The 19,199-nt window shown below is 45.7% G+C and overlaps 1 protein-coding gene across 2 annotated transcripts; it reads left to right on the top strand.

Annotated features, from left to right (window-relative positions):
- The first annotated feature begins 742 nt into the window (after positions 1-742).
- Positions 743-17,344, top strand: LOC138375606 (major histocompatibility complex class I-related gene protein). Of its 2 annotated transcripts, none has more exons than XM_069459338.1 (6): positions 743-871; positions 11,357-11,617; positions 12,294-12,569; positions 14,233-14,412; positions 14,850-14,954; positions 16,142-17,344. In XM_069459338.1, the coding sequence occupies exons 1-6, from the start codon at positions 814-816 to the stop codon at positions 16,180-16,182; spliced, it is 921 nt and encodes a 306-aa protein (XP_069315439.1). In that variant the 5' UTR covers positions 743-813; the 3' UTR covers positions 16,183-17,344. The 2 variants fall into 2 exon arrangements, with proteins under 2 accessions (XP_069315439.1, XP_069315438.1); XM_069459337.1 differs by having other exon boundaries at positions 14,146-14,412.
- Positions 17,345-19,199: the final 1,855 nt, after the last annotated feature.

Here is a 19,199-nt window from a genome sequence, read left to right as displayed (position 1 = left end):
CTGTCTCATGGCCTCGCCTCTGTTCATCTCTCCCATTCACCTCTGCTTCCTCTTCTCTACCTGGGCTTGTTCCCCAACTCCCTGCATAAGCTTCAGCTGCTGTTTTCCAACTTGTCGTGTGCTGCTGGGAATTGCGGGTACAGCAAAGCAAGTGGCTGCCCCTCAGAATCTTTTCTCAGGCCTGTCTCTTGCCCTCCTTTATTCAATAAACATTTTTTGAGCTTATTGTGCTGGGTGCTAGAGCAGCAGGGAAGACAGACCTAGAATAACGATTACAGGACAATCTAAATGATACGTGCTATATCAGAGCTATAACATTGTAGGGAGCCAGAGCAGGGAGTTCCAAGCCCTGGGAACTTCGTGTGACTCTTTGTCGTTGAACTTGGAGCAAAGTCTAAGCTCCAGGAGAAGAAGCAAAGGCAGAAACTTGAGTTCCCTGAATGACCAGGTATTATTAATGTTTGTTTCCCTGTGCCTTGCACATAAGTGCGCTCCAGAAATATTTAAAAGTTGGGAACAGAGTCAAGACGGGCACACTGAAAGGAACAAGCAGTGTCTGAAACCAACAGAGGGTTAAAAGGGACCATGGAAAGTGCTTTCATTTTGTCTCTCTCTGTTCTACCTAGCAACTGATGACACTACATAGTTTTCACTGTTCTTATTGGGAGAGGGCCGTGTGTGTCGCTCAGTAGCTACATTACCCAATGGGTTCTCAAAAGGATCAACAGGGAACTGTCAGTGGCTTCCCATAGCTGCTAGCCTCTGGACGCCCATTCAGTTAAAAAAATCCAGAAATAGGAGGACCTTGGGGGGATGATGGTGCTCCTGTTCCCTGTCATCGTTGCATTAACGGTGAAGCACAGCGATGCCCGTGAGTATCCCAAGTTCTCTTGGCTTCTAACTCCAAAGCTGAGGCAGCTGAGGAGGAATAGCTTTTCGTCCTAAACAGTGTAGTGTAAAATGTAGAAGCCCGGGGCAGAAAAGTGTATGTCTTACCCTCAGGACTTTAGGAGTAATGGACTACCTGAACAGTACCTTTCCAGTTCATGTTTGTGGCATTTTGATGTCATCCACCTTCTGAGGTGGTGGAAGCCATTCTGGAAAGACGCCCCGAGACTTCCTCGAGTTCCGTCCACGCGTTGCCTCCCTTATTTTCTGCTCATGTCCTTTCTTTTACTTTTGTTTCTCCTTTTTTCTAACTTAGCAAGTCTCTGGATGGTGTGGAAGAGACTTAAAAAAAAAAACAAAACCTAAAAGTAAATAGTAACGTAGCCAATCTCCTGAGGATGTAGTCCGAGTTTCAGTGGCATTGAACAGTGGAGCAGATCCATTGTTCAGGTTTATTTATGCGTTTCCTCCTCACCACAAGGCCTACCTGTAACAAAAGATCCAAAAAAGATAAAATCATGGCCCTGGGCTTGTTTACTGGCAGTAAGAAATATTAATTGAGTAGAAGGAAAAGTTTTTTGGTTTTTTTTTTTTTTTTTTTTTTTGAGACAGGGTCTCACTCTGTCACCTGGGGTACAGTGCACTGCACTCTCTGCAACCTCACACTCCTGGGCTCCAGCGATCCTCCTGCCCCAGCCTCCCCTGTAGCTGGGACTACAGGCATGCCACCATGCCTGGCTAGTTTTTTTCTAGCCAGAAGGGGTCTGTTCTTGCTTAGGCTGGTCTTCTTTTTTTTTCTTTTTTTGAGACAGAGTCTCGCTCTGTTGCCCAGGCTAGAGTGAGTGCCGTGGTGTCAGCTTAGCTCACAGAAACCTCAAACTCCTGGGTTCAAGCAATCCTTCTGCCTCAGCTTCCCGAGTAGCTGGGACTACAGGCATGCGCCACCATGCCTGGCTAATTTTTTTCTATATATATTTTTAGCTGTCCAGATCATTTCTTTCTATTTTCAGTAGAAATGGGGTCTCGCTCTTGCTCAGGCTGGTCTTTAACTCCTGACTTCAAGCGATTCTCCTGCCTCAGCCTCCCAGAGTGCTAGGATTGCAGGAAGAGTTTTTGCTGTTTCAGAGCCCATGCAAACACATTCTGTTGCTTCAGATATGCGAGAAGGCCTATGGGCTGGAAGCACCAGGCTTCTCTGCCCTGAGCAGCAGAAGGCTGGCACTCCTAGGGGTTGGTAGGCAATACCTAGAACTCAGACGTGGCCACCACCACAAGTGGTGACAGGTGAGCATGACAGGAAGATACTTTCAAATCGCTCGTGTGTTGATTCTACAAATATTGATTGATGACTCATTATGTGCTAGGTACTTTGGGGGATATGACAGTGAACAAGACAGACATAGTCTCTGCTTCCGTCAAAATTTAATCCAGAAAGTCTCATCATTTAAGTCAGAAGAGGGAAAGATTGGGGATGAGGATAAGAGCAGAAGATGAAAGAGGAAGGGAGGAGGGAGGTAAAGGGTGATATTTCTAGAAGTTAAAAGGCTTACATATTACCTGCATGTCATCCTCAAAGAACTCTCCATTAATATGAAACAATATTCCTTAAACATGTTATCCCACGTGACGATCTCACTAACCGTTAGTGATAGGCTAAGAAAATACCCCCACCTAGAGACGAGGGCTAGATTTTTCTCTAGGTCTGGAGACGTTGATGACACATAGTGAGCGGTCTGAAGTAGATTGTGGTCTTCTGGCCCTCAGTCCAGGGCTTTTCCGCAGTATCCACAGTATCACTTCGCTTCTGGATGTGAACACTTTGATAATTGGTGGAATGAGAAATAAAACAAGTAAGTTATAAAGGGTAGGGAAGGTCACTTTGTGCTGGTCATTCTTCTTTTGACTCCTTAGACTCCATCTTTCTCTGTCCTGCTTTGTGTCCTGGAGGCTGACCGCTAGACCACATCACCCAGGCGCTCTTGCAGGCCGATTTCTGTTTGGGTTCACCCAATGGGAGACACTGAAAGGACAGAGATGAGAGAGCAGGGAGGAAAGAGAGTCTGGGATCTGTCTTTCTTGCTCCTCCCCCTCCCTAGGTAATGTCTCAGGCAGCAGCTGTGTGCCTCCTGATACTGTCTTTCCTGAATAACTCTTCTTTATGGTTCTAGCTCCAAGGGGCATCAGTAACACTCCTTGCTATTCTTATCTCTTCAACCCCAGGGTGATAATGGCTTCCTATAGTTGCTAGCTCTGGGTGCCCTTCATCCTTGCTTGTTCCTTAACCTTGACCGACCTCTGTAAGGAGTCCCTTCCTTAAGGGGGCGAAGGCTATTTCCTACCAGGACCCTCACTGAACATTCCTGAGCTTTGAGGGACATCGACAGGGAAAGGATATGAGGTTATGAAAAAAGACTTTGTCTACTAGATATTTGTGCCCAGTGCTAGCTCTGAATAGGGGCTGCTATACCACTGATAGGTGGGGAAACACAGGAAGGAGATAGAGTGTTTGGGGTCACAACTCCAGGAAATGTCAAAATAAATCCTGTATCAGTTCCAATGTGTTGCTCTCATCACCTCCATGGCCTGCAGTTGACTGCTTTTCCTTTGTGTGCCCATAGCTCCTGTTCACAGGTCTATAATTTTCTGTTTACACAAATATTCCCTTTGAGGGTGTCCTTAAAGGCAGGGAGAGACATCCTCATTTTTCTCTTATTTGTCTGCCACTACCTAGTGCCCAATAAGTACTTAATAAATGCTTCCTGAGTGAATTTATGTTCAAAGGTAATGTCCCTAAGAAATTGCAGTTACTTGACTGTGAGCCATAGAGAGATTGGGTGGCAATAATGATTGAAAATTTGAAACTTGTGGTTTAGTGTAGTTGCAGAATTCATATTTGAAAGGTGTTTCATGCTTCTACAACTCTCCTGTTCTTCATTTCAGCCTGTGTGAAACTGTGAACTGGAGATATGGTTGGGTGTAATCAGGCTGGGGGCTTGCATGAGATTTTTCTTGCATAGCTATATGTGGTTTGTGTGTTTCATCTTGACATAACCAAAATCAGTCTCCTGATATTACTCATAATTTTATGGATGTACCAATCTGCTGTCTCAATCTACTTCATGAATGGTACCCTTCACAGACAAGGACTGACGGTAGATAAGCTCCCTCAGCTGCCAACTGGGCTAGTGTTAAAAGACAGACTTACAGATTATCTGCTTAGGATTGACCTTGAGTTCAAACTGTTAACAAGAGAAAATATGGTCATTTGCTATAGACCAGTGGTCCCCAACCTTTTTGGCACCAGGGACGGGCTTCACGGAAGACAATCCTTCCATGGATGGGAGCGGGGGTGGAGGGGTGGGTAGTGATGGTGGGAGGAGGTTAGTCCCAGGACGACCCAAGTGCACCACATTCATTGTGCAGTCAAACCTATCTGCCAATGACAATCTGCACTTGCAGCCACTCCCCAACGCCAGCACCACCGCCGGCAGCTCCATCCCAGATCATCAGGTACCAGACTCACTAACCTAGATCCCTCAGTAGGGTTCTCCTCCTATGAGAATCCAATGCCTTCACTGATCTGACAGGAGGCGGAGCCCACGTGGTGATGCCAGTGATGGGGAGCAAATACGGATGAAGCCTGTCTCTCCCGCCTGCCCACCCACCACCCGCCACGAGGCCTGGCTCCCAGCAGGCCACGGGCCAGCAGTGGTCCACAGCTATAGACTTTATTAGACTTCAGTCTGTTTCCATGGAGCTGTTGCCAAGGTACATGCAATAGGATTTTCTCCAATACACTGTTTCACTCCCCTAAAGCCCTCTTTTTGGTTGACATTGAATCTATCTAAATTTGGGAGATTCAACTAATTTGTAGATTTTTCTTCTGACTAGTTGAAATACCTGTCTATTTTCACTTGACCTCAATCCTCTTACACCACAGGATTGCCAAGAGCTGGAGAGAGGGAGCTGGAGTTAAAGATCAAACCCATGACTCTTTTACACACTTATTTTAGGAAACTCAAATTGAGACAGATGACAAAGGATATTCTTTCTGATGTGCAAATTTATATTTATTAGGAAAAATATTTCAAGAGTATACATATCAAATCAGATTTTGTTACAACTTCAATGAATCATTTAAAAAGAATAAATTTATAATATTGAGAATCTTCTGGGAAATATGAGACACGTGGTCATCAAAGCATACAGAGTACTGAGGGGAAAAAACCACCAGAGCTCATTCATTCATTCTCCAAAACTCTACATGGCCCTACCCTGGGGCTCCTCACTGTTTCTCAAACACACCCTCCTTAAAGACTTGGGCTTGCTGTTCTGTCTGGAAGGTTCTTTTGTCATGGCTCACTTACTTACTGCATTCATATCCTTGTTCAAATGCCACCTGCTCAGAGAGGTTTTTCCTGGTCCTTCTACCTAAAAGATCAGCCTTCTCCATATGCTATCTCCTTTCTCTGCTTTAGTAACCTTTCATAACCTTTATACCACCTGACCCTGTATTATATATTTATTTATTGCCAATCTCTCTTCCAGAAATCAGCTCAGAGTGCTGGGACTTTGATGTGTTCATTGCTGTATCCCTAGCAGCTAGGACTGTGCTTATTGGAAATTCAGAAAAGAATAAAACCTAAGTCAAGCACAGTGGCTCATGCCTGTAATCTCAGCACTTTGCGAGGCTAAAGCGGGAGGATTGCTTGAGTCTGGGAGTTTAAGACCAGCCTGTGCAACAAAGTAAGACCCTGTCTCTACAAAAAATAAAAAAAATAGCCAGGCGTGGTGGCGCACATCTGCAGTCCCAGCTACTTGGGAGGCTGAGGCAGGAGGATGGCTTGAATCCAGGAGTTTGAGGCTGCAGTGAGTATGATCACACCACTGTACTCCAGCTTGGGTGACAGAGTGAAACCTTGTCTAAAAAATAAAATAAAACCTATATAAAATGAGACATTGCTAACCTCCAAAAGGGTAGCCTCAAGAGAGTAGCTAAGAAGTCAAACTGTCACATTCAGCACTTTTAGGCTCTCTTTAAGTTCCTGTAGTTAGATGAGTTGTTCTTTCTGCGTGGAGAAAGAACTGTTAGTCCATACCCACTGCACGGTTTGAGAAATGTCCAGAGGTCCTCTTAACTAAAAATACCGCCATCCACTTCTCCCTCTCATTCCCACGATGCCTGAAATTCCAAAGAGTAGTTCCCAGGAATCAGAATCATTTTGACCTCATGAAGGCGTTGGGCTACTTGGGAAGGCCAACAAATAATCGGAACTTCGTTGACCTGGTTGTCCAATCAGGACCCACTGCCCGCTCCCCCCCCCGCGTCGGAAGATCTGGAGCCTGGGGCCCCAGGGACTGGGAAATTGGAGACAGTGAGTCACCCTTGACACTAGGGGGCGGGAGAGAGCAGTGATGATGCCGGGGCTAGAAGCAGAAACAGCCTGGGTTGGGGACGTGGCCCTCATCTAGGGAGGGTCAGGTGGTCTGAGGGAGAGGCGCTTTCCATCTGAGAGCCTGGAGTGAGATTCCTGGTTCCTGCACTTACGGATTCTAAGGATGATCCCGGGCAATTCACTTACTCTCTGCAGCTATTTTCTATCTGTGGAGTGGAATTCTAAGACCTACCTCTAAACGCTTTCGTGTGGAATAAATGAAACCCCTGGTTATCAAGGGTGTAAAATGGTACCTAACACATGGTATGTGCTCCATGAATAAATGCAACCACAATGGTTGTGATGAAGATGCTGCTGCCCTTTGTGCCACTGAAGGCCCAGCTGATCCGCCACCTTCTCTTTGGGGCATTTCCCAGCGGATCCCTTCACGGGAGAGCGGGGTCTCTCTTCTCTGAGCCGCTGGCGCGCTCCACTGGCGCCTCCTCGGTGGCACTTGCTGCTGTTGCTGTGTGTTACTGCATCGCGTTTATTCATGCTACGCGCTTTTGTTCCCTGATTATGCCGTAAGTTCCCGGAGGAAAGAACTGACGTCTGATTTGTTCTTCTCTTCCTAACATCGCCTCACAATTCCTTATACATAGTAGATACTAAATAAATTAAAAATGTCCCCATGGCCAGGCGCGGTGGCTCACGCCTGTAATCCTAGCACACTGGGAGGCCGAGGCGGGTGGATCGTTTGAGCTCAGGAGTTTGAGACCAGCCTGAATAAGAGTGAGACCCTTTCTCTACTAAAAATAGAAAGAAATTATATGGACAACTAAAAGTATATATAGAAAAAATTAGCCAGGCATGGTGGCGCATGCCTGTAGTCCCAGCTACTCGGGAGGCTGAGGCCGTATGATCGCTTAAGCCCAGGAGTTTGAGGTTGCTGTGAGCTAGGCTGGCGCCATGGCACTCTAGCCCAGGCGACAGAGTAAGACTCTGTCTCAAAAAAAAAAAAAAAAAAAAAAACAGCCTCCATAGATGAATGCCTGAAAATACATTAAAAATTATTTTATAATCTAGCGATTTTCACAGCCTTTTATTAAAAATGGCCCAACTGGTTAATTTACAGGTTAACAGGAACACAATTTAGGACTACAAGGTGGCCACTGCACCTGTTTCGTTGTGCTGTTCAGGCTTTCCAGCAATGTCTATCACAAGCTGATGGGACGGGGCAGCAAATGCCCCTTGAGAAGAACTTGGCTGGCCTGAACGGAAGATCAATTTCTAAAGTATAGATTTCAGCTCCGTAGTGGGCAAATGCTGATCATCTGTTCATGTAAAGGGAGAGAGAAACCTAATTTCATAGTTATTGGAGCAAGAAGAGAATCAGAAAATTAGATCGAAGGGTGTGAAATTGCCATTTTTGTAGGTCAAATATTGGTTGTTTCAAATGATTCAACCTTAATAGTCATAGTAGAAATCTGATCACCCGGGCAACATATTCTAGTAGAATATAAATGATCACCAGATTTAACATACTATGAGAAGAAAGGGTACCATGAACTTGTCCCCAACTTGTGAGTTACTGACGTTAAGTGTCAAGCACATTCCTATTGCAGCTGAGATACTATTTTGGAAGCCCAGCTAAGGAGCAAGCATGCCTCGTACCTGTGGAAGCGCCAGATGGGTGACGGGGCCTGTGGCAGACGAAGAGCAGGAGGCTGTGGTGTCCTGGAGCAGAGCCACGCTGGCTGTGCGAGGGGTGCACAGGCAGGTGACCAGCAGAGAGAGTCCAGCCTTTAGGGGGCCCAGCAGTCTTTGAAGTCATGGCTGGCTGGTTGGAGGAGAAAAACTGTTCCCAAACCAGGAATTAGACCGAGATTGAGTCAGAAAAAGACCACTATACTGTACTTGGCCAGTGCTGTCAACAGAACGTATTTCTCTCTATCTCTATCTTTTAACTCTGGATGATGAAAATTTTTATGAAGTTATATTTTTATAAGAAAGCCAAATTATGTGAATTGTAAATATTATGTTTGAAGATGATGTTGTTGATACTCACTTAGAATAAATCCTCCTAATTGGGCAATAACGCCCCAAGTTGTTAATACTTTTTTTTTTTTTTTTTTTTGCTTATTGGCATCTACCAGGAATGTAGACCTCCAGAGGTCATAAAACAAAGCAAAACAAAACAAAACAAAAGCCCAGATTCCAGGGGAAGTTCTACACCAATCCAACTTAGCTTTGATAACGCAGCATCTTTTTTCTTCCTTCTTTGTTCTCCTTTCCCCATTTTTTTGGTCTGGATTCTGCTTTCTGTGAGTTTTTCCCCTAAGAATAACTGTGGAAGTGATTTCTGCCTCTTTCTTTCCCCCTCACTCGCTCAGCTCCAGCCACAGGCCTTCTTGCTGCTCGTGGAACATGCCAGGCACGGTTCTTTCCTCAGGGCCTTTGCGTGATGCCTGCTGCCCAGACCGCTGGCCAGGGATATCTGCCTGTCTTCCTCACTCCCTGCGGGCACTTGCTCAGAAGTCACCTTTTTGGGAGGTCTTCCCTAACAGGCCTTCTTGTTTAAAATTTTGTTACCTATTCCTCTTTGCAGCTTTAGTTTTTTTCCACTGCACTTAGAAACATATATATTTTGTTTACTTTGCATTGCCTGTCTGCCTCCCTTTCCCCTACTAAAATGTAGGCTCCAGGAAGGCAGACTTTTTTTTTTTGCTCTGTCACCTGGGAGTGCAGTGGCCAGATCATAGCTGGGGCTGCAGGTGTGAGCCACTGTGCCCAACCTAGGGCAGGCATTTTTATCAGTTTTGTTTTCTGTGCGCTCAGGGGCTAGAAGAATGGCTGGCACAGAAGAGGTGTTGAATATACAAATGAGTATCGAGAAAAGTATGAGAACTAATGTTCATAACTTGTTCCTCCCTTTGCCTCCTTCTTTAAACAGTCACATGTCTCTAGAGTAGCCATTAAAACCTTTCCAGCTGTGGGGAAGGGGGACTGTTTCAAAGCCAGTTGCAGATTCAAGCATATACACCTTTTGCAGATTCCAGATCAGAGGCAGATCAGATTTCAGCTCTACTCCCCATTCACCAGCCTTCCCGTTAATGAAAAATATTTTTAAAGTGTAAGTTCCGGGTTAAATAGATTCCTAATAATTTCAGCATATCTCTAAAGCAGAGAAATAAAGTGTTTCCTCAATGACTCAATTCACCACATATTTTCCAAGTGCTAGGCCTTGCAGAAATACACAGGAGAATAGCTAAGTCCCAATTCGTAAGTGCCTCAAGATTGAGAAGGAGGTAGAAAGTAAGCAAAGAGAAATAGAATAGAAGGCAGAATGTGGCAGCTGTTTGGTTTTATGATAGAATTCTTGCTTCTGCTTCAACCTCTGGCTCTTGTTTTCATAAGAACCAACACTTTTATGAAAAGAGACTCTCCTGACACCCTCAGAGGCTTCCGCTGTACTGCCTCCCAACGCAGCCCCACCCACCACAGGAAGGGAAAGGGGGAAGTGCAAGGTCAGAGCAACACAGAGGGGGACTGGGGGCCTTGTGCTGCCCAGGCCTGAGGGAGACCAGCCTCCGTCTTGTTCAGCACTGCAGCTGATACGCAGGGTAGACCCTGCCTGGAGTGGGCAGGGGCACCCACTTGGAACCCTGCCAAACTGCCCGCCCTGGCTCAAGGAGCAGGGAGAAAGATGTGCTTAGCCTGGCTCTGCAGGACTGGTACGATCAGCCAGACGGAGCCCAGGAGGCCTGGTTCAGTCTCAGGGCATCCTGTGTCCCCTAATAGTTCAGGTAAGGGTACCCTGTAGCCTTGGGGTAGTCAGTTCTCAAAGATGAGCAGCACATTATGAATTTTTTCATAAGCAATTTTGGAGAAAAGAAAAAATCTATACAAACTTGCTTGCACAGAAGCTCATTTTGTGAGCTGATTTTTCCCCCTGAACTCTATGTTTCTAAATGAAGAGGAAGGAGTGAACATCATGAAGTGGTATTCAGCCTGGGGAATAGGAGCCTGACAGCCGTGTAAGGTTCTCCACAGTGACGGGGGCCACATCAGAAGATCCGAGTGCTAGGGGAGCTCCTAAAGGGGACATCAGCCTTGGGTTGGGCAATCTGGAAAGACTTTGGGGAAGTGGCATCTAGTACAGCTCTTAGACACAGGCAAGAGAAGCCCCAGATGTGGTCCCACATTCAGACAGATCCCCTCTGGCACTCTACGATCCTCCAAGGGAGATAGCACCCTGGGTCTGTGCCCCTCCACTCTAGACTGTACTCCAGGTACCAGGAACCTGGAGTCCCCGGCCCAGATGACTCAGGGCTTCTGAGGTCTACACAGCAAGCAGTGTTTGTGGATGGACCTTCAATGAGAGACCAGGGATATTTAAATGTGGGCACAAGGGCCTTGGCAGGGCAGGATGGAGCCCAGAGTGGGAAGAGGAGGAGGCAGGTCTCTGGCCGAGGGCTGGGGCTGGAGGGTGGAGGCCAGCTTTCTCTATCCAGAACTTCACAAAGTCTGAGATTTTCCAATTGGAGTTTGCCCTTCAAGGTCACATGGAAGCCATTTCTCAAGGTAGGAGGATAGACCATATTTAACAGTTTGTTAGCTTGATTTATTCCTTTTACATGTCTGTAACTCTGGTATGTGAGCCTTCATTTGTCATCTTGACTCAGCTATGCAGATGTCAAGGCTGGTCCTGGGAGTGTTTCTGGAGATGGGTTTTGATGACTGGGAAGGATTTAGATGGGTCAGAAATGGCAGGAGGTAACAGGACAAAAGGCTCAGACATAGGTGTTTCCAGGGACTGGTCCTTAAGGGGCAGCACCCTATGCTTAGTTTAAAGATGAGATCACCTGGTAAAATTTCATCCTGAATTTCCAGATCTGAGCAAAGAAGGCTCCAAGTCACAGGGCTGCAGCTTAAAAAGTCCCCTCTAGACCCTAAATTGCTGGGATTCTATAATTCTGTGGGAGGAGATAGCAGCTGGGGGCCGGGAGGCACAGGTGTGGGTTCAGGGGAACTCTGTTTACGGGCTGGGATCGTCTGTGACTCCACGTCTCCCTTCTTTGCCTCCTTCCCAGGGACTCACTCTCTGAGATATTTCCGCCTGGGCGTTTCAGATCCCGGCCAGGGGGTACCTGAGTTTATTTCAGTTGGCTACGTGGACTCTCACCCTATCACCACGTATAACAGCGTCACTCGGCAGAAGGAGCCAAAGGCCCCATGGATGGCGAAGAACCTCGCGCCTGATCACTGGGAGAGGTACACGCAGCTGCTGAGGGGCTGGCAGCACACGTCCCTGGTGGAACTGAAGAACCTGCAGAGGCACTACAACCACTCAGGTGTGAACGAGGCAGACACGAACGCTGTCCCCACCGGCCCCCACCCAGCAGACAGGCCCCTGGGCTGACCTCCAACGAGAGCAGCTGCTGACTCGCACTTGCTGTGGCTTTTGGCAAAGCCTGGGAAACCGGGTTGATGGGTTCAGTGTCTCCCACCTGCCCTGTGCCTCTTCCGAATGGTCCGTCTCCTCCCCAGGGGCCCTCTGCCCACCCCCGCCCATCCCCATCCCATTCCCATTCGGGCTCCGACACGCAACTTCTCCTTTCCCATCCTACTCTGCCCAGTCTGTGTCTCACTTCCCGGTGGCCAGGCTCAGTGATCTGCTAACTTAGCATCATGACATTAACTTTCCCAGGGATATTTCTGGCTCCTGCCTCTCTCTCCCTCCTCCAGCACACTCAGAATAGCCACAGTGTTTATCAGTTAATCATTCCTGTGGTCGAATAACTCCCCAAGGCAGGAATTATCGTGTTCCTTTGGCATGTGGTAGGTACTCCACAGATACCTGTTGACAGGTGGGCTTCCATAAGCGGTTCCTCCTGGGGACTCAACGATGCCATGGCAGGCCTGTGGGGTGACATGTTAGGGCAGAGGATGCTTCCAGCCCTGAGAGGTCAGGGCCTCTGGGTCTGCGGTCCTTGTGCAGATCCCCCCCGGCTTGCGTGTGTGTTCCAGGGCTTCACACTTACCAGAGAATGATCGGCTGTGAGATGCTGGAGGACGGAAGCACCATGGGATTTCTCCAGTACGCATATGACGGACAGGATTTCCTAGTCTTCAATAAAGACACCCTCTCCTGGATAGCTGTAGATAACGTGGCCCACATCACCATACAGGCATGGGAGGCCAATCGGCATGAGTTACAGTATCAGAAGAATTGGCTGGAAGAAGAATGCATTGCCTGGCTAAAGAGATTCCTGGAGTATGGCAATGACACCCTCCAAAGAACAGGTAAAGAGAAGGGAGAAGGCTGCTCCCACATCCCCAGAACTGCAGGTTTTGTACATTTCCACTCATCTAGGTTGTATCCACCCTACCTGAAGTCCCTGTCTTTAGTTGGACTATTGTAATCTGTGACTCCCCGTGAGAACATTCCCTGGTTACTTTTTAGCAATGTCTTGACCAGATTTAGCAATTCCACTTGTCTTGACAAAGTGGAGTGACTCTGAGGGCACCTCCTTTTGGGGGGCTCCAGCAAGGCAAACCCTTTCATCTCCTGTCGACAATCAGCTGGGAAATGCTTTGGGAGGTGGAGCAATTCTCACAACTTGTTTAGTAACGAAGCGTTCTCACAACAGCAGCAGGAATGAAAATCTGGACTTACAAAGAGGGTCTTTGCTTCACTGGAGGATTAGTGATAAGATTCCTTTCAGCAAAGAGCTCCTCTGATACTTTAAAGACATGATTCAATTGTTCAACTTTTAGTTAATACAGAACTTTTCACGTATGATCTTATTATTTAAAATGAATTGTCTGTATCATGCTACGGAAAGCTCCTAGACACAATGTGTGTTGAAGTTAGACTTGAATGCATCTGCTCCCCCGCCAGGCCTCCTGTCTACCATGAGTATCATAATGGATTCTCAACCTTTTGGTCAAAAGAGGGATCTAGGATCAGTTTTTCATAGGCACTGTCAAAAAAGCACAGTCTCTCCTGGTGGCATTTATATTTTGGTTTTAGTGTTGGAAAGCCTTTTTCGACTACTAAATTTCATGCCTTCGCAAAAAGACAAGGACAGTATTGTTGAGGTGAGGGCTCCTCCCTGTAGCAGGATGGCAGATGATAAGGCGGAAGTGAGAAGGTGAGACTTAGAGAGGAGCAGGAAGTAGGCCCCCCGGTCTCTGTATTGCTCCGTGACCCAGTTTCAGCAGGAAATGTTAAGGACAGGACCATATGGAAAATCAACAGAGCAGTCACGAGGAGCCAAGGTCACAAATGGATAATTCTTTGTTGTCACTGCTGGAGCCCTTCTATGATATGACTGTCTGTAGCCCCTTTGAGAGCACAGCCATGACATGATCTATGACATATGTTTGTGTCTGGTGACAGTCATCAAAGTGGCCTGAGTGTACAAGGCAATTTGGAGCCAAAGCTGAGCAGAGATTTCTGTGTTATTTATTTGCACTAAACATAGAATTGAGTACAAGAAGTTCTAATTTCTTGCTGAATTTACTTATGAGGGACAGTCACTTACACATTTTGTGGGTCAGTTTTCCTTGACACAGAAAGGTATTTCAAAGGTTAACAGTGAACAATCCCAGCACACTTTCCAAATACTCAAAGTTACATGGCTTCCCCTCCTTGGAGGATGGAGCACGGCTCACCCCACATTCTTCATCACCTAGCACACTGCCCTCGTAGGAGATACATAATACGGAAGTTTGTTGTTGAGGAACCTGGGTTCTGGGTCATTCTGGGTTTTAGATGTTTCCTGCAATGAAGTAAATTAATTAGGAAAGCCATGTTCTAATACTGTATGCCCAGTCCACAAGACACTTCTATTTAACTTTGGCTTTTTCCTCCTAGAACCCCCACTGGTCAGAATAAATCGCAAAGAAACTCTTCCAGGGATTACAACTCTCTTCTGCAAAGCTCATGGCTTTTACCCCCCAGAAATTTCCATGGTCTGGAAGAAGAACGGAGAAGAAATTGTCCAAGAAATGGATTCTGGAGACATTCTTCCCAGTGGGGATGGAACCTATCAGACATGGGTTTCAGTTGAGCTGGATCCTCAGAGCAGTGACTTTTACTCCTGTCATGTGGAGCACTGTGGCCTCCACATGGTTCTTCAGGGTAAGGACCGGGTTGTGGCTGTCTGGGGAGTGAGGCTGAGGAAAGGAGTGAGCAGGAAGCCATGCTGCCTGCCCGGGAGGGGAGGATGGGTCACTATGTCACGCAGCATGCTTTAGAATGGCTCTTGTGAGTCAGCAGTTCTCACAGTCTTTGGTCCCAGGGCTCCTTTGTACTCTGCAAAACTATGGAGGACCCCAACAAGCTTTTGTTGATGTGGGTTTTATCTACTGCTATTTACCATATTACAAATTAAAAATTTTTTTAATTAAACACAAGAAAACAAGCACATTTTTGTTAGCCATCAGATTGATGGGTGAGAAGCAACAGTAAGAAAAATAGTGTTGGGTTTCCCATTGATCACAGGGACAAAGACCCAGAAACTTAACATAGAAGGGAAAGGGAACTTGTGGATTTTTTCCTCCTCTGCTTGCTTTCAGAATCAGAAAGTATACCTTTGGTGATGAAAGCCGTCTTTGGGTCCATTGTTCTCGCCATTGTCCTGGCTGGCGTTGCTCTTCTAGCCTGGAGAAGAAGGCCCCGAGGTGAGGCATGTGGAAGGATCCTTGGAGTCTCCCGAGTTTAATTTTCTGGACCTGCCACTCCAACCTTCACTTAGAAATGGGTTAGCTCTCACATTTGGATAACAGAAGGACCTGGGACAACCCTGCCACCACACAGGGGACACACAGCATGGGTAATGCTTGCAAGGAGCGTGGTCTGTTTTCCTAGGTGATACCTGACATCCACAAAGTAGAGCAACTTCTGTCCAAGTGAACTGTCCCCCTAGAAACTGGGTCAGAGAAGATACAGTGATCTTGATTTTTTTTTTCCAAACCATATTTTTATTATTAATTACTATTGACTTCTGAGGTAATGTTGCCCTTTGTTTCAAGACTTCAGTCAACATTTTTCTATCCCAATCATATGGAAGTCCTCTTCCTTCTAAATTCGTTTTTCAAAAACATGGAATGTTTAAGAGTAGATACCTTTGGAAAGCGGTACTTGGAGTAGAGAAAAAGGGAAGCAGAAATAGGAGATATATAGGTTCTTGGTACTCTGGTGAAAAAATTCATTCAAAAAATATGTATTAGTTATCTGCTGTGTTCCAGGCACTCTACTTGTTGCTGGGATATAAGAATGAACAAGGCAGACGTGCTCTCTCTTGTCATAGAGCTTAGAGTCCAGCTTTGTAAGGTCGTTTCCTGCCTCTGGCTTCACTAGTTGTTCAAGTTGATCAAAATATAATATTAATGAGAACTGGATCATGGCTCTGAACATGGAGTGCACCAGGAGCTTGGCTTTTCTTCGTAGACCTCAACCCCAGTTTAGGTGATACTGTATGAAAGCATGTTATTAGATCAAAGTAAAACCAACCCCCTTGCTAGAAATTCAGCTCTGAAGGGTTAGTGGATCACTAATGTTTTCTTTAAAAATAAAGTACAGCACTAATCCCAATCCAATAAATGATAGCTAATGAAGGAAAAAAAAACATTTTTTTTTTCACAATGACACATCTCTCTCAAGAATAATCCAGACGGTGAGTTTCTGCTTTTTATCTTGTGGAGTTTGTGAATTTGAGTTAAAGTTTGTCAAGTACTAAGAAAATCTTGACAAAGCAGGCTAAAACTGTCAATGCCTACTGCTCAGATTTTGCTGAACGTTGCATACTTTATTTTTGAGCTGTGAGAAAACATACATGTATCTGACTAAAAACCTCTTTTCCTTCCAGAGCAAAACGGAGTCATCTACCTTCCTCCACTAGATCGATGACTGCAGATTCCTCCTTTCAAGTCCTCTTTCCTCTATGAACCGTGGTCTCCTCTGTCCCCCATAGACTCAACGCCAGTCCTCGAAGCTCTTGACCACACCCGCAACATACATGGGTAATGCAGGATTGAGCATTTATGGCAAAAAGATCGGAGCCACAAATTTTTTTTGTCCTTTGACTCCAAAAAGACTGTCAGCTTTCAGGCTCTTTTGATGGACTCTTTTATCACATGTGGCTTTAAATACAGCTTGTCTCGTGCCACACACTTCCCTACATCCCATTTGTCAATGATGATTTATGAATAGAGTAGAGATTCTCAGAGCTGGAGGGAATCTTCTCACCTAGAGCAGGAATGTCTTCTACAACGCCTTTGACTTGAGCATCCAGCCTCCACTTGAACGTGAAGGGCACTTCAATATATCAAATTAATGAAACAGCCTTTCTTATTCATCTTGTTTCATGAGAATGTTTATTGGGCAAGAGCTTTGCATATCATGGGTGCCTACAGGTAGAGCTGGACCACCCCACGGGAGCAGCCAGCAAGTTTCTGCAACGGCCTATGAAAGACTTGATTATTTTACACATTTTCTGGCCTGAGAGAAAGAAAAACTGCCCTGCTCTTCATGGCAACCCTGCCTGGTAGCTTGGAATCTTGGAAATATGCCTGGTTGGATCTATGGAGGTGGTCTCACCCTTTCTGTCTCTTGGAAAATTAAGAACAATAATTATCAGACAGTATTATCACCTCCAGTAGAACTACAGAGACCTGGAGCCAGCTGCAATGTTTTAATGTAAAAATAATAGTATGTTTATGACTCAGAAGAGGTTTTGCTTCTCATTTCTGCCTTTCCTGTACTGGCTTACTGTAGCTGGGCGTGACTCACCTTCCCCCGCGTGGGCTTCTTCATACTTAGGCGCTGGGAGTAAATAAAAGCCCCATTGAGAGGATTAACATCCCCTTGATGCTCCTTACTGTCCCCAGCCCCCAAGAATCCTCACGTTATTCAGCACCTGTCCTGCTGCTTGTCCTAGGGATGTCATTCACTCACTCATCTGTCCCACTTCTCTGACCCTGATGGACTGTACACCTCAGGCCTGATACTTCCAATTTTGAAAACTGGCTTTCATCCTGCACCTCACGCTTGACCTTTGCCCTCCCTTGACCTTGACTGTGACTTCTGCCGTTTGCCTTTAATCATCAGAGTCACAGATAAAGACACTCTCAGTGTGGCCGGGCGCGGTGGCTCACGCCTGTAATCCTAGCACTCTGGGAGGCCGAGGCGGGTGGATCGCTCGAGGTCAGGAGTTCGAGACCAGCCTGAGCAAGAGTGAGACCCCCTCTCTACTAAAAATAGAAAGAAACTATATGGACAACTAAAATATATATATACAAAAAATTAGCCGGGCATGGTGGCGCATGCCTGTAGTCCCAGCTACTCGGGAGGCTGAGGCAGTAGGATCGCTTAAGCCCAGGAGTTTGAGGTTGCTGTGAGCTAGACTGACGCCACGGCACTCTAGCCAGGGCAACAGAGTGAGACTCTGTCTCAAAAAAAAAGAAAAAAAAAAAAAAAGACACTCTCAGTGTACCAGGCCTCTAAGAATGCACCTGCCGGGCTTCTTCCTCGCTCCACTGCCCCTACCTAAACCCATGGATTAAACTCCCACTGTATGTCTCTCTTTCCTGGTGCCTGTTGAGTTGCATAAGAGCACAATTGTATTATATTTATTTTGTTTTTAGGGTTGCCATGGGCAATTTCCATACCATCTTTTAAGGAGTGTTGCACTGTGAAGAAAATATATGCAAGTTTATTTCTGGAGTGGTTTCTTCTTATAATCAGGATAGTTAGGATGTAATATATTTTTGGGTGGGCACTTAAAGTGAAAAGGCACATATTTACATAGGAACAGGTGATGTATCTTTTTCTCTCTCTTTTTTTTAAAGTAACTGTGACCAGACAGCAGGTGATGTATCTATGTAAACATCTTGACTGCCATCCCATGGTACTCTTGTCCAAGACATGGATGGCCAAAAGCCTCTTTGTGCTCCCAGGGCTTGCCCTACACCTAACACATAATATGCCCGAATGCATGAAGAACAGGAGGGGGCAAGGACTAGGATGGGACGACAAAACATTCTGATACACACTTGCAGCATTTATGTTTCTCTCTGGGGTATTTTATAATATAAAAAGACTTCATAATATAAAATTTATAAAATTATATCGATTATATATTATAATTTTATATAGTAGATTATAAATGGTGATTTTTAAAAATACCTGAAATTTTGCAAGCTTCATTTTACTACAGGTGGTTCAAAATTATATTATTTCTTAATAATATTGGATGTGTTATTGCTTCATTAATTCATGTTTGTTGATTACAGATGTTCAGTAATCAGAATCTATGAAATATTTGATACCATAATTTAACATTAAAAACAAAGAAACATGTTATTACAACAATTATTTTTTTGGCTTTGAATTGCCTATACTGAATATTTTGGATCTGGAACACTGGATGAAAAAATTGTTCAACTCTGTTCTTCTTCTTTTTTTTTAAACTTCATTATATTTATTACCTGTTTTATTTTTATTTCTTTAAGCATATTCAGACCAAGACATAGTACATTTAAATGGCAGCCGTGACAGGGAGGGAGAGAAGACAGTTGGGAGAGCTGTGGGAAAGTCAGGCAAGATTTTCCTGGGCCAGAAGCCTCCGTGGAAGGGTTCCTGAGCCCCCCCATCAGGGGCCTGGCCCTCTTTGCCTCTCTCCTCTTGCTCCCACTGTTTCCCAGTTCCGATCCTTCCCTTATTTCTGAGGAACTACTTGGTTTTTCCTCTTCTGTTTTTGGCCTGAGAGAAGACTGATGTTGCACTTGTGGCCGTGCGGAATAGTCATCCACTAGGGAGGCCAGTTGATCATTTTCGGGCAGGGTCCCACAGAGCAGTCACACCTTGTTTGGATCACCACTGTCTGGGGGGGGGCGGTCTATCCTCACATGTGCAGGTCAGGTGTC

This window comes from Eulemur rufifrons, chromosome 27 (genome assembly GCF_041146395.1).
Source record: "Eulemur rufifrons isolate Redbay chromosome 27, OSU_ERuf_1, whole genome shotgun sequence".
In the NCBI taxonomy this organism is placed as follows: Eukaryota; Metazoa; Chordata; class Mammalia; order Primates; family Lemuridae; genus Eulemur; species Eulemur rufifrons.
Note: the sequence above shows the minus strand (reverse complement) of the source record. Positions and strands in the feature narration are given on the sequence as shown.

What these genes read in the sequence shown, in the direction of transcription:
- LOC138375606 (XM_069459337.1), top strand. Translation starts at nt 814, where the DNA reads ATGATGGTGCTCCTGTTCCCTGTCATCGTTGCATTAACGGTGAAGCAC. An exon ending in GGTGAAGCACAGCGATGCCC is followed by an intron (nt 872 to 11,356) that starts GTGAGTATCCCA and finishes CCTCCTTCCCAG; the next exon opens with GGACTCACTCTCTGAGATAT. An exon ending in TGACACCCTCCAAAGAACAG is followed by an intron (nt 12,570 to 14,145) that starts GTAAAGAGAAGG and finishes TTTTCCTCCTAG; the next exon opens with AACCCCCACTGGTCAGAATA.